Source organism: Antechinus flavipes, chromosome 2 (assembly GCF_016432865.1).
Source record: "Antechinus flavipes isolate AdamAnt ecotype Samford, QLD, Australia chromosome 2, AdamAnt_v2, whole genome shotgun sequence".
Taxonomy (NCBI): Eukaryota; Metazoa; Chordata; class Mammalia; order Dasyuromorphia; family Dasyuridae; genus Antechinus; species Antechinus flavipes.
In genome coordinates this window covers 407,144,985-407,160,870 of record NC_067399.1, presented here as the reverse complement: position 1 = coordinate 407,160,870, position 15,886 = coordinate 407,144,985, and the positions used below count along the sequence as shown (strand labels likewise).

At 35.0% G+C, this 15,886-nt stretch overlaps 1 protein-coding gene across 1 annotated transcript in view; it reads right to left on the bottom strand.

The window, feature by feature from the left end:
- ITK (IL2 inducible T cell kinase) overlaps window positions 1-15,886 on the bottom strand; it is an 85,912-nt gene that overhangs the window by 48,430 nt on the left and 21,596 nt on the right. Inside the window, exons 2-4 of the mRNA XM_051978794.1 lie at window positions 12,935-13,039; window positions 7,175-7,256; window positions 4,993-5,121 (exon numbers count right to left, since the gene is read on the bottom strand). Coding sequence (XP_051834754.1) covers window positions 4,993-5,121; window positions 7,175-7,256; window positions 12,935-13,039 — 316 coding nt within the window. The remainder of the gene's footprint in view (window positions 1-4,992; window positions 5,122-7,174; window positions 7,257-12,934; window positions 13,040-15,886) is intronic.

Genomic DNA, 15,886 nt, shown 5'->3' with positions numbered 1-15,886 from the left:
CGAGGCTAAATCCTATTTCAGACCTCATTATGGACTCCTGAGCAAGCTGTTGAAGCATCTGAACCTCAATTTCCTTAAGTATAAAATGGAGAGCAGAGGATAATTGATCTAGAGGAAGTAGGGATCTAAAAGACTATTTATTCCACTCCTCTCATTTTGTAATTGAGGAAACTGAGACCCAAGAAGCTTAAAATGTCTTATCTAACATCGTACAGCTTGTAAATGTCAGAGGGAGAATTTGACTCCAGAGCCAGGGCCCTTTCCACTCCCTTACTAATGACAGAACATCAACTCATAAGGTTTTTACGAGAGTCAGCTTTGTAGACCTTGTTCCCTTGTTCAGTGGTTTTTTTTTTTTTCCCCTGTCATGTCTGATTGTTCATGATCTTATTTGGGGTTTTCTTGGCAGAAATACTGGAGTGGTTTGCCATTTCCTTCTCCAGATCATTTTACAGATGAAGAAACTATGAGCCAGGTAAATATCTGAGTCCAAATTTGAACTCAGGTCTTCCTCTTGACAAGACCATGCTGGCTTCTTTGTTCTATTGTGTTCAATTACCAACACTCATCTTCTCTAACCATGAAACAGAATTGGTACCATGGTCAGCCATTAATTTTCACACAAATACAATCCTTCACCAAGGTTAGTCTGGTAATAAGTGAATGGGGGAGGGGGTATCTTTCTTTCCTCATGCCAGAATCATACAGAATGTTTACTGTCTCAACTGGGGGATTCTCCCAGTAATGAACAAGATATCTACCTCTCTCACTGTATGATCCTCATCAAAGGGACACTCAGATAGGGATGGTTTAATTGTCAATCAGTAAGTATTTATTGAGTTCTTATACTCAAAAGAAGCTGTGATCACATTGATTTGGAAGTCCCCTCCATCTCTATATTCAAAACTTTGCAATTTGGTCTTACCCCACCTTTCTACTTAAAGAGCTCTCTCCAAGGTCACTAATCATCTTTTAATTACTAACCCGATGACATTTTCTCCATTCTCTTTTTACTTGATCTCTCAATCTATTGACACTATTGTCTAATCCTTCTTAGTAACCAGGTATACTTGGCTTCCATAATAAGGTTCTCACTTAGTATGATTACGCCTTCATTTTCCTTACTTATTCCTCATTCTTCTTCCTGTCTCTTTAGTGTGGATGTCCCCTTCTTCTATTTTTTTTAACTATACTATCTCCCTCTTGGAGAGCTTAACCTCTCATGGTTTCACTCATTATCTCTTTATATTTAAATTATAAATCTATATATATAATCTTTATCTTTTTACTGTATTTCTGACGGCTGAATAGCTCTACCTGGAGGTTCTGCTAGCATCTCAAATTCATCATGTCCAAAAGATTATTTATTATGTTTTCCTCTAAGCCTGCCCGTCCTTTAAACTTCTCTGTTTCTATTGAGGGTGTTGATATCTTTCCAGTCATTCACGATCAGAAACTCTGAGTCATTTTTAACTCTTTCTTTTTCAATATGCCATCCTAACACTATGTCCAATCCCAATTAACTGCCAAATTTTGTTGATACAATCTCTAATATCTGCTCCCTTCTTTCTACAGATAAAGCCTTTATCTTTTAGTTTGGCCCCTCATCACCAGTCACCTAGACAGTTATAATACCACTATTATAATAACCTCTTAATTAAGCTCTTTCCAGTTTCTCCCCATCTTCTTCTTATGTCTACCAACCACACAATTGTCAAAATTATTGTCATAAGACTTAGGTCTAACTATAGAAGTTTCCTGCTCAAAAATCTTCAGTAGTTCCTATTGCCTCTAGGATAAAATACAAACTCAGCTCAGCAATTCAAGTTTTCCATATTTTGGCTTCAGCCTTTTTGTTTTTTTTACCTTTAATGTTACCTCTCTCCTTCCCTCCCTTCCTCCTTCCTTCTCTCTTTTCCCTCTTCCCCCTCCCTACCTCTCACTCTCGCTCTTGCTCTTGATCTCACTCTTGCTCTTGCTCTTGCTCTCTCTTTCCCTCTCCCCCCATCACAGACCTACATAGACACAAAGACACACAGAGTATATTACAATGAAGCTGGTCATCTCTTCTTCCTTATCTTCCAAAATGTCAACTCCTCTTCCCCTATGATTTTTATCTCCCCTAGGAATTCCTAGCTTACTTGCTGGAAATTCCTAGACACTTTCTTCTTGTTCCTAGTTGTTAGGGCTCTCTTCCCCTTTGAATTACCTTAGATTAAATTTTATCTGTGTATATCTAGACCCCCTCTCCTCCTCACCCGAGAAGACCAGTAACTACTTAAGGACAAGAAATATCTTGTTTTTGTCTTTATATTTCCAGACCCAAGCCTGAACAGTACAGTAATCCAGAATCATCATAGAATTTGAGAGTTGAAAGGGATTTCAGCAGCCATCTAGTCTAACTCATATATGAAAATATATCCAATTTGTTCAGCCTCTGCGTGAAGACCTCTAAGAAGGCAGCCCATTCCACTCTTGGATAATTAGAAAGGTTTTATTGACATGGTATCTTAATTGGCAACTTTGCAACCATTGCTTCTGGTTGGTCCCTTTGAGACTAAATAGAATAAATCTAACCCTTCCATACCCCCCCCAAAATACTAAAAGACAGTTATCATTTTATTTCCTCCTTTCCCCCACAATGCAGTCTTCTCCAGGCTAAATACTCCCAGTTCCTTCAACTGATCCTTGTATGAAATTCAAAGCCTCTCACTATCCTACTAGCCCTCCTCTGGACATCATCCTTATGCCTTGAAATGAACACAGTCTTTGATGAGAGCAGAATACCTCCAGTACAACCTTCAGCTCTCTGATTCTGAAAGCAATATTCCTCTTCATGAAAACTGCCCCACTTAAAAGATTGATTGAATTGATGATCATTGTCTCAAAGACAGAATAATAGATTTCAGGCTGGCAGAGACAGAATTTGATGTCTTTATTTCATAGATGAAGAAACTGAAGCCCAAAGGTGAGTGAATTACAAAGGCTTACAGGTAAGTGGCAAATCTGGGATTTGAACTTAGGGACAGTCTTTTAAGTCCAAACCTAATGCCCTTTAATGTAATTGTGTTAAAGCTGAAAGGGTAGGAGTTCTTAATCTTTTTGTGTCATGGATAATTTGGCTAGTCTGGTGACAACTATGGATTCCATTTCGAAATAGTGATGAATTGGGGCAGCTAGATGGTTCAGTAGATAGAACACTGTCCCTAAAGTTAGGAGGCATCTTATTAGCTGTGTGACCCTATACAAGTCACTTAATCCCAATTTCCTTGCAAGAAAAAGAAAATAATTGTACTCTTTAAAAAAATTCATAATTGAAAGAAATACTAAGGTTAGAAAATAAACACATACTTTTTTTCTAAGTTCACAAACCCCCAAAATCTATGAACCCCCTTGGAATTTCCTGAACTCCAGATTAATAATCTATGATCTAAAATCATTTCTTTATTTTACAGAAGAGTCAATTAAAGTTCAGGGTTGAAGTAGATTGCCTAAGGTCATGTACCCAGGTAGCAGAACTTCCCATAGGCAGAGGTGACATTTTATCTCCACCTAAGAAAGAGTACTTTCTTGTATTAACTTCCTTTTTATGTTGTGGTTTATTGCTAAAAGATCCTGTTACCCAGATCAGCCCAATGGAGATAAAGTAGACTGCTCTTAGATAAGTAGATGAGCTCTTAGATAAGTAGATGAGCTCCAGGTGTTGCTCATCCTTAGTTTTCAAACAGGACAAATGACATCAGTGTCTTAATTTGGATTGAAGTAAGTCAGTTGCTTATTCTTCTCTTCTTATTCTCTCTTCTACAATCATTGAAGTCCAGTGGCAGGACATAAGATAACTGTCTATGGCCTAAAATGAAATGGAAGATCTTAAATTCTTTGATATCTGAGTAAGCTTCACTTAAGCTACTTTCATAGCCATTGGAACAAATTGTTCTCATCCTCCCATTCTGCTGGGGGAAGTTTTCAGATGCTTTAGGTAGACATCCCCTTAACGCACTGACAGAATTGAGACCTATCAGTACTGTGAGCACCAGATACTAATACTGAAGTTAGCAATATTTTGAAATTAGGGCCACATTGGTGAATTCTATTATTCTGGTCTTCCAGAGGACAGAATATGGAATTGAGTCCAGTGCTCATTCTTGCAAGTGTAAGACAGGAACTGATACTAAGGCAGTGCAGATTCTCAAAATTGTGTGTGATTGTGGTAACTCATAATAGTAAGTAACGGGGTATGTACTATCAGCAATCATCCTATACTTTGCCAATCCATATACTCATATTATAATATAACAACTATGAAGAAAACTCAGTTGAAAGAGGAAAGGAGGAAGGAGTCAATCAATAAACATTTATTGAATGCTAATAAGCACTGAGTAATATGCCAGACACTGAGTTAATTGCTGGGATATGAAAAAATAAAAATAGCTGCTGCCTTCGAGGAGTTCCCATTCTAATGGGGGAGGCAACACATACATAAAAAGACATGGAAAGAAAGTATAGACAATGTGGACATGAGGATATTCACACATTTTCTCTTTAAAATAACACGTTACATTTATTCATATCGGTGGTTTTCCTCCCTTCCTAGTCCTCAAGACTTAAACAAAATTTATCAGTTGAGAAAATATAAATTGCCTATGGGGACACTCAAAGATGATGGATGAATGTATGAAATTACCTGGTATTGGGGGCAGCTAGGTGGTGCAGTGGATAGAGCACTAGCCCTGAAGTCAAGAGGACCTGAGTTCAAATGTGGTCTCAGACACTTAACACTTCCTAGCTGTGTGACCCTGGGCAAGTCACTTAACCCCAATTGTCTCAGTCAAAAAGAAAGAAAGAAAGAAAGAAAGAAAGAAAGAAAGAAAGAAAGAAAGAAAGAAAGAAAGAAAGAAAGAAAGAAAGAAAGAAATTACCTAGTACTACTGAAAAGGCAGAAAAGAAAATTTACCCTCCTTATGTGGTTCTAAAAAGGGGACACATTCTTACCATTCTTGGTCGGATCATACTCAGCACAGCCAGATGCAAGCTTTTCAGTCTGGGCACAGCATCTCCACCTCCCATCCATCCAGAAATTGGGGTGGTACTTAGGCACTAAACTGTTGTTATTCTTGGTTTCTGAAAGAGTTTGATAAATATTTAGGTAAAAAAAGGCAGATGAGCTATTTTGAAGACAAATGGAATTAGTTGGGTTCCTAATTTTAGCAGTAACAATCTCTGGTTTATTGCAAAATATATTGAACTTGGAATCAAAAGGCCTATATTCCAGTCCCAGTTAAGACACTTACTATGTTTCACCAAATCTCTCTCATCAATTTCTTTACCTGTAAAATGTAAATAATAATACTTATACTGCCTACCTCACCGAATTGTTGGAAGACAAAAACATTGAATCAGAAGACCTGGATCCAAATCTTGGCTTTGTTATTTACTCTCTTTGTCATCTTGGGAAGTTTTTGTATCCTCTATGGACCTCAAATTCCTTACTTGCAAAATCAAATAGAAACAGTGAATATCACTCAGAATTCTCTTGAGCAATGTGCAATAGAAAGGATGCTGGATTTGAAGTCAGAGAACCTGAGTTTAAGACCACTTTCTACACATGTGATCTCAGATAAGTGATTTAACTTCTCTGGGTCTCTGTTTCCTCTGTAGAATGAAGTGGACAAGATGGCCTCAAAGTTCCCTTCCTGTTCTCAGTCTGTGATTCTATGATCCCTATATTGATGGTACTGGTAGTACCATCAGTACATCTGGAGTGTGTCATAGTGGAAAGATCACAGTAGGAGACCTGGCATCTATTCTTGGTTCCTGGACTACCTTTGGGTAAGATTGGGGAAACCACTTCAAACTCTTCGGAATTCATTCTCCTCATTCAAGAAATGAGGAGACAGACAACATCCAAAGTCCTTTCCATCTGTAACATTTTGTGAATTTAATTCAGATTGGCAGCTTCTAACAGGCAGGAATAGCTACTTTTAAAATTTTCTGGTTTTGATTCTGTTCAGCATACATTCAGAACAGAGCTTAATAAAAAGATCTATAGGTAGTCTGAGGGTATCCAATTATAAATGGTAAACTATAGATCTTTCATAGTAAATAGAAGTCAATGAGAGTAAGAGAAAAGTAAAAGTAAAAGAGGCTGTAGGATCTAGTGGTTAGAAAGCTAGAATTGATGTCATGAACACTTGGGCGTGAGTTGCTGGAACACTAGATACATGATTATAGGCTAATCTCTAAGATTATTCTATGATGTTATAGATTTGCTTCATTTTGTATTGGTAAATGATGTTTTTGTTACTGAAAAAAGTCACAGAGCTTTAATGCATTTTTTGTTACTGCTATTTATTTTATTTTCTTACAATCAAAACCAAAGAACACCGTTCAGGTACTGCCTCTAAATTATATGCTTCTCTCTAGCAAAACTTGTCAGTGTATTAAATTGTGGTTGAGCAGAATCATCTTAGGGAAGAAGGCACTTTTTAATTGTAGGGACTTATTTAAATTAAAACAAATTATTTATTGGTTTATAGGCAAATAAGTAATATAGGAATAGAATGTTGGACACAGGAAGTCTGAGTTCAAATCCTATCTATGTGACTAGGTAAGTCATTTAACCCTATATGCTTCAGTTTTGTTATCTGTAAAATGAGCTAACGAAGAAAATGGCAAACCACTCTAGTATCTTTGCCGAGAAAACCCCAAGTAGGGTCACAAAGAATTGGACACATCTGAAATGACTAAGAACAAAATTAGTTTGTTAGGGAGGCTGTAGGATCTAGTGGTTAGAAAGCTAGAATTGATGTCATGAACACTTGGGCATGAGTTGCTGGAACACTAAATATATGATTGTAGGCTAATCTCTTAAGATTATTCTATGATATTATAGATTTGCTTCATTTTGTATTGGTAAATGATGTTTTTGTTACTGAAAAAAGTCACAGAGCTTTAATGCATTTTTTGTTACTGCTATTTATTTTAATCATAGGCAAAAACAGTAACTTTTGGGGCAGCTAGATAGTGGAGTAGATAGAGCACTAGCTTTGGAGTCAGGAGGATGCGAGTTCAAATGTAACCTCAGACATTTACTAGCTGTGTGAACTTGCACTAACTGTGTGAACTTGAGCAACTTGACCCCAAATTTTCAAAACAAATGTTAAAAAATGATTACCTTCTTTGAGGGCCAATACCCATCTCTGTCGGCTCTCTCGATCAGGAGCAAATACATATAGGAGATAATTATCATGTACCACCTGGAGTTGGAAACATGTAACAGAATTAGTAAATATAACACAAACTCTTTGGCTAACAAGATTTTTTTTTTTGCTTCATGCAATTTTTCCTCGTTCTTTAGGTCAATGGCTTCAACTTTTTCATCTAAGGATCCACTTACTCTTTTAAATAATATTAAAGCCCTCAAAAAACTTTTGTTTAGGTGGGTTGTATCTATCTAGATTTCCTGTATTGGAAATTAAAACTTAGTATTATTATAAAAATAGTCTTGACCTTGTAGGCTCCCTGAAAAGGACTCAGGACCTCAGAGATCCATTCAGTTCTCACTTTGAGAATTGTTGCTGTATTTGTTTGACACCATATAGATAAAACATTTGGATATTGAGACATAGTTGTGTAGGGTCTAGTTTGCTGGAATTGAAGTCAGGCAAAACTTGCCTTCAGATCTGTCTCTAATACTGACTAGCAGGGAAAGCCATCTTTAATCTTTATTTTCTTATTTATAAAACTGAAGTAATCACTACGGCAATAGTACTTATTTCACAGGGTCATTATGAGCCTCAAATGAGATAATGTATGTAAAAGTGCTCAGCAAATTCTAAAATACTATACAAATCACCAATTACTCTTAAAATGATAGCTGGTCCAAATGATTAATGTAATGAAGATGTTTTGGTGGTTAGTTACTTTAATCTAAGAGTAAACATTAGGTGGGCAGCTAAATGTCCAGTGAATAGTGCACTGGGTTTAGAATCAGGAAGACATCTGAATTCAAATCTAGTGCCAGAAGCTTCTGGCTGTGTGACCTTGGACAAGTCACTTAACCCTGTTTGCCTCAATTTCCTCATCTATAAAAATGAGCTGGAGAAGCAAAAGGCAAACCCCTTGTATTTTTGCCAAGAAAACTCCAAAATAGGGTCATAAAGGGTCAGACATGACTAAACAACAAATATTGTTGTTTAGACCTCTTGCCTTCAGCAAAATAACTTTGACTTACATCAGATAACATTTTGACACTGTCAAAAGACAAATTTCTTCTTACTAAAAAAGCACATTTATTTCTCAGGCTGCAATTGTGTGATAATTTTTGCTTGGTCTTTCTGGCATATGTGATATAAAGATATTAAATGGAAAATATGCAATCAGCTTTTCAAACAATAGTCACTGAAGTAATTTCTTTCATTTCAAATCTTTCATTTTCTTTCACAAAAGTCAGAACACAAGGATCTTTTTCCATAGGAGAGATATTCTTTTCCCATGCCAGGCTTATGATGAATGCTCATAGTTTCAGTTTAATAGACACCTCCAATATGAGAATAATTATCTACCTTTCCAATTATGAGTCCCATCAGAGTCATATCAAATCAATCAATCAATGAACATTTATTAAGTAGTAATATGTACCAGGCAATATATTAAGTATTGGAGATCCTCAAATCAGATGACTTTCATAAAGATTTTGTATACATTAGGGGGTAAAGCACATAGGTCAGTAGTTGTTCACGTTTTTTCAGCTGTCTTTTTTTGTATTAATACAAAAGGCTTGGATTTTTTTTTCTTTCTACATGTCTTTTATATTTTCCCCATGTGAATTTCTTTGCTTATCAGTCTCTCAAATTTCTTATAATTGTATTTCATAATTGTATCCTCACAATTGTATCTATCCTACTGTAACATAAATCATATTTCACAATTGTGCTACAATATTATATATAATGTGTATATATGTGTCATGTACAATATTTATAATTAGCTGCTTTCCTAGTCCTTTTTCTCTTTATTGCCATTTCTACCTTCTCTATGAGCACATTTGAGACTGTAATATTAGAATTCAAATCTAGGGATTTCACTATCCTTAGTAGGGGGAAAATTTGTTCTGTTAAGCATTTTCTTCTATTTCTTATTCTTTCAGTTTTGTTTTTAATTGTCCTTGGCATGATTTTGCTTGATTGGATATTTTGCCAGGCTTTTAAAAAATTCATCTTATTTCCTACTCAGGAAAAATAACAGTTGATGAAATAATCCTGCTCATAATCAACTACTATCCTTCATGGAATGAATTTGTATTATAAACCATTATTGCCTTTAGCTAACCACTCTGCTTGAAAAGTAGATCAAATGTTACTGACTATGGACCTTTCTAGGCTCTTTTTGTCTCTTTGTTATGGCAATAGATTTAAAGCAGTTAAACTTCTGTATAAAAACTGTTTTAATTTTATTTCTGATGTAAAACTATGTCAATGTCATGTCTGATGTCCATTTCCCATAGTTAATTCAGATCCAGGATTTCATGAACCCAAGAAACTATCGTTGAGAAATTCCTTCAACCAATATAGGTCAGCGTTATCTCTGTAAAAGATACTTTTAGAGAGTTGTCTGGGATGCTGAGAAGATTTCACTTTTGCAGAGTCAAATTGCCAACATTTGTCAGAGTTGAATCCCAGATCTTCCTGAAGGTGAGGTCAGTCAGCTCTCTCTCCACTGTGCCACATTGCTTGTTTTCATTGCTTGTTTAAGTAGTTTGAGACTGAATTATTTCAGTACTCCCTATCATTTTCTCATTATTATTTTTCCCTCTTTGGAAAAATATGGGTTTTTTCCCTTACATATCAGTGATCTAACTATATATAGACAGTTTATTCTGATATAATTCCCACATTAGTTTTTTTTTTTAATCTTTTCTTCTATGTTAAAATATAACCGATTTCATTTTTGTGATGATATTTGTTGCTTGCTATAGTCCAGGGCTTACCATTTCTGTTCTATAAGTTTTTTACCTCTCTCCTTTCTTTTTTTCTGAACCATGCTTTTTAAAATAGAATTATCATATTTATTGCTTTTCTATTTGCCCATGATACTGTTGTAGAAACTGAATCATATTAATTTTGACATTCTTGCTGAAAACAAAAGATGGAAGTTGCAACTAAAGGGAAGGATGGCTCACAAGTACATTTTGGAGAAGCAAAGAAAGGATTTGACAAAGTCAGTTTTGTCCCATCACTTTCTTAATTCAACAACAAAACCATAAATCAAGATTTGATTTATAGTATTTACCAATTTCTAAGGTGCAAATGTTTACAAGAAAAATTTAACAACTGGTTCTCATACATTAGTTTGATCTGATTCCATTGCATCCTTGGTTCAAAGGCACCCAAGAAACTTTATTTGCAGTATATATGATTGTCTTATATTGCAATTCTAATTATAAGAATTTGTAAGAAGACTACTATCAAACTAATTGAAACTTATGCATCCATCATAGTCATTGAGGATGAAGAAGTGGAGGAATTTTGCCAAAAACTTGATGAAATCTTCAAAATAGATCAATATATATAAATATAAATAATATATAAATATATAATGTTATATATTATTATATATGTTATTATATATTATACATATATCAATATAATATATAAATATAAACAAATAATATGAGTTTATATAAAATATATCAATATATTGAATGATTTCTATGCAAAGGTAAGGATGATGAAAAATATAAGACCTGTAGTTATGAAGATAAAAATGAAACAATCCCTGCCCTCCCTGAGTTTACATTCTATTTAGGGAGGCATTGTTGTTCAGTTGTTTCTGACTCTTCATGACCCTATTTGAGGTTTTCTTAGCTAAGATATTGGAGTAATTGGCCATTTCTCCAGTTTATTTTATACATGAAGAAGTTGAGGCAAGCAGGATTAATCCCAGAGCCACACAGCTAGGAAATGCTGAGGTCCTTTTTGAACCTAGGAAGAGTGTACTGCTAGGTATAGCACCTGGCTGACCTAGGAAGCAACATGTACATAGATAAGTACATGGACAAGTACACAAGGGAAGTACAAAGGGATGGGGGGCTTGGTAGTAGGTAAGGGGATCAGGAGAGGCCTCATGTAAGGACCAGATAGTTGAGGTGAGCTCTGAAGGAAACTAATAATTCATCAAAAAATAATTTTAAAAAGTTATGATGATAACCTCCCTCTTCTATACACAGAGGTGCAAGACTAGACCTAAAGAACCAGATTGCATTCTCAGACAAAATCAGAAGGGAAAACTACTGGGGACAGGGAAAGAAGTAAAGATGCATGGGAGAAGATAAGCAAAAGAAGCATCAATAAAACTTAAAAAAAAAAAGAATGGAAGGAAAAAGAGGAGCACAGTCAAACTCAAATAGAATGATTCTGTTAGTCTTATTAAACTTAATGTGTATGTTTCTTTTTTAAAATAAAGAATAGAATAATACAGAATAATAGAAGCTCACAGTTTGTTTTTTAATAGTCTTTCCTTTCTAATTTCTTATATAATCTTTTTAATGGCAGAATGCAGGTTCCTTGAGGTCAGGGTCTGTTTTACTTTTCCTTTGTATACCCAGCCTTTAGTATGGGACCTTAATCAATCAACAATGCTTGTTGATTGATTGACTGTCTTTTGTATCTTTTTTTTTTTGTATGTTTGCAAATGATTGTTAAGTTCACAATGGAAAAATTAATTAAAATTAAATAAACTAGGATTCTAAGCTATCGATGTGAAAGGGTACATTATAAGTATGAGGAGCTCAGTTGGAGTGGAAGACAATTTATGCAAAGGCCTTAGGTAATAGGTGGAGGGTTATGTGTGAGAAACAGAGAAGGGAAGTTTGTTTGGACTGAAACATGGAGAAGAAAGTAGTGTATTTTAAGTCTGTAAAGATAGGTTGGAATCATGCATTGAAAGGCTTTAAATGTCTCCTCCCCCAAGTTTTCTATTTAATTTTAGAAGTAATGGAGAATGCTGCATTTAGTAAAACGAGAAGGTGTCATAATCAGACTCAGGCCAAAGTAATGTCCCTTTGAAGCTTTGTAAGCAAAATTTGGAGAAGGAAGGTCTCTGAGGCAGGGAGAGACTATGATGAGATAACATGGGAGTTCTGGATACAATGCAGATACATGCTGTTTATGAAATCTAGGTTTCCCTCCTCAGTAATACCCAAGTAATTATTAATCTGGGACTCTGCTCCTGATTTATGTGTGGTCGTGGGAAAGTCACTTTTCCTGTGTGGGCATCAAAGTTTTTTTGACTTTGATAACATACCTCCTGTGCAAATCCATCTCAAAATCACTGGTGAAAGACCACCTGACTTGCCACTATTGAACTTGGGGCCCCATCAAAGGAGATATACTTTTCTACAGAATGGCAAGGAAATTCCTAGGGGTGATGGGCTCAAAGTGTAGGTACAGCACCTTTAACCACATTTTGCCGATGGCCTCAGAAATTGAAACTGACACCTCCACTCATAATCTATCAGTAAAAAAGAGAACAGGGATATGTTAGGGGCCCTCTCTAAATTGCAAACCAATATACTATTGTCTAAAGTAGATAGAGGACCAGACTTGGAATCAGGAAGATTCATTTTCCTATGTTCTATTTTGGCCTCAACCACTTATTAGCTATGTGACCCTGGGCAAGTCACTTAACCCTGTTTGCCTCAGTTTCCTCATCTGTAAAATAAGCTAGAGAAGGAAAAGGCAAATCACTCCAGTATTTTTGACAAGAAAAATCCAAATGGAGTCATGAAGAGTCAGACATGACTTAAAAAGGAATAAACAACAAAAAAGACTAAAGTCATAAACTCCCCGCCTCCCGTCTCCATTCTCTTTTCTAAGTCCAGTCACTGTGGCACTAGGAATGAATGGCTTGCCATTGCATGGTTTAGTTGACTTACTTGGAAGGGATATTTATAGTGGCAAGGGATGCTGATGTCACTTTTCACAATCTCCACACATTTGATCCTTGAAAGTTCAATGGAACCCTTCAAAGTTCTCTTTTTCTATGGAGAGAAAATTGTAACTCTTAAGTAAGCAAAATTTAAAAGTTCTGTCTAGAATTCTTCCAAATGACAGAAGCAGCAATATAAATTAATTAATAAGATAATAATATAAATAATAATATAGTTGCTGTATTATTGGTTATTAATATTAATTATATTATGCTTTATTATAATAATTATTTATCATCCATATTAATTATTATCATAATTAAAATAATATCATCATATACATAATAATATGAACAAATAAATAAATAAAATCTGAATTTGGAGTCGGGGATCTAGGTTCAAATCCTAGTTTTTTTATTTGCCATCTTACTTATCAGAAGCAACTAGATGGTGCAGTACATAAAAGCATCATATCTGAAATTAGGAAGACCTATGTTTCAATCTGGCTTCAGATACTAGCTATATGATTCTAGGCAAAACTGTCTTGTTTCCTCATCTATAAAATGAAAAGGTTGTCTTTGATGACTTCTAAAACCCTTTCCAATTTTACATTTATGAGCCTATGATGAAAAATTCTCCACTGAGGGCAGCTGGATAGAGCATAGACCTTGGAGTCAGGAGAACCTGAGTTCAAAGCCAACCTCAGACACTTAAAACTTGCTAGCTGTGTGAATTTGGGCAAATCACTTAACTCCAACTGCCTTGCCAAAAAATACAAAAATACATAAGTAAATGAATGAATGGATGAATGAAAATTCCCATCATCTTCTTCCCATTCCTTCCCTAATCCTTAGTTCTCTCTCATAACGCCTTCCAAAATGAATTGGTCTATCTCCATCCTTCAGGGAGAAGGATTGCTTGCCCTCTATAACAAATGCAGGTGCTGCTGCTTACTCACCATCAGTTGCACATGTTCTGAGTTATATTCCCATTAATGTAGATATAATCATAGTTGAAAGTGTCTTAAAAGTCATTTAATGAAACCCCTTCATTTTACAGATGAAGAGAAATGTCTTGTATAAGGTAGTAAATAGGAGAGCCAGAATTTTAACTCAAGTCCTATGACTCCAAGTTCAGCATTCTTTCCACTGAAAAATACACAGTATTTTACAAAATTTCCCAGGTGACTTAGGACATACATTTGAAAAGCAAACAGTTTGAGCTTTAGTTTAGGTAAGGTCCATGGTCATAAATGCAGCAGAGCTAACTGGTTTACCTACGGTTCCAATCTACTGTCTCATTAGTTCAATAATTTAAATAACCCATAGCCCTAAATATTACTATTAGTTGGATAAAGTTGACATTCACTATCCCCTTCTTATCACTTTCTATAACCATCAGGTACCTTTTACTTTTCTTCTTTACTTCAACTACTTTGACTAGTTATGATAACATCGTGGTATTACAGTTAGACCTGTTTTTACTATACATCATATTCTACATCTTTCCTTTTGTTATATTCCCAACAAAATGTGCCCATCCCAGGGTCTTCCTATGCTAGCCTAAAAAAGTAATCTATGGTAAAATGTGTATGACTTCCTTAGGATACAAGAAGAAGTCTGTTATAAAACATATTTACTCCATGGATTTGGCTTTATCTTTTATGGGGTCAGAAACTTCAAATCACCCAAGAATAAACCACTTTACAGTATCATAATTGCCCCTCAGCTTCTTAAATTGTGGGTCATGACACCATATGGGGTCTTGTAACTCAATGTAGAAGTCATGAAATTATGATTTATTATTAGTAAACGTTTGATTTGTATACTTATTTTATATACCTATATATCCACGATCATGTAAAAATTTCTCAGACACAAAGGGATCCACAAAGTGGAAAAAGTTTAAGAAGCTCTGGTTACTCTTATCTAAAAAATATAATAAAATAAAATTGCATATGTTTGTAGGAAAAAACCAAATATCCTGCCTATATTCTTTCCCTTAAGAAAGTACTTATGAGAACATATACATAAAAAAAGAAATTATTTAGTATTGCTCACAGTGAGATAGGTTGTTCAGGAAGATAGTGAATTCTATCTCATTAGAAGTCTTCAGAAATAGAGGGAAGCATATCATTTTTCACTTTCTTCCCTTTTTTTGGTTTGAATTTTCTTCCACAAAATGACTAAATGGAAATGCTTTATATGATTGCACATGTATATCCTATATCAGATTGTTTACTATCTTAGGGAGGAGAGAAAAAAAAGTGAGTGATAGAATTTGGAACTCAAAACTTGAAAAAATATAAAATATTAAAAATCATTTTTACATATAATTTGAGGGAAAATATCCTTTTTTAAAAAAAATAAGTTTTAAGGCAGAGACTGGATAGTTATTTGTTGAGGACACTGTAATGGAAGTTCAAGTTTAGATATAAATTGAATCAGATGAAATTTGAAATAGCGTTCAAGCCTAAAATTTTATGATTATAGGACTGCAGTTTCATAAAATGAAAGTAAACTAGGAAACAAAAAAATAGCACCTCTGTCATCAGTTTATTTTGTGGATTTGGACTAGTAACATTATATCTCTGGAACTGTTTCCCCATTTGTAAAATAATATATGCTAGATAGATAAGATGATAGATTTAAATGAAGGTTTAGTAACAGCTGCTTATAGGAACTTCTATGAGCATACTCTCTCATCAGACACAAGCTAGCTTTTCTTTTGAGTCTGCCACAGCTGGGATTAAACACTGTAGCTCTCCCTATAATCATAGTTCTTTAACATGGTTCATCTGAATATATTTCAAAATAGACTAAATGGAAAAAAATTGTTTTCCTGCATCGATCAGCAACTATCCAGAACCATGGTATGGACTTTTGAATTACATAGGTTATGAGGCTACCAGTTTTATATCTCTGTTGTCCATTTGATGATATATGTGATGCAACAGAG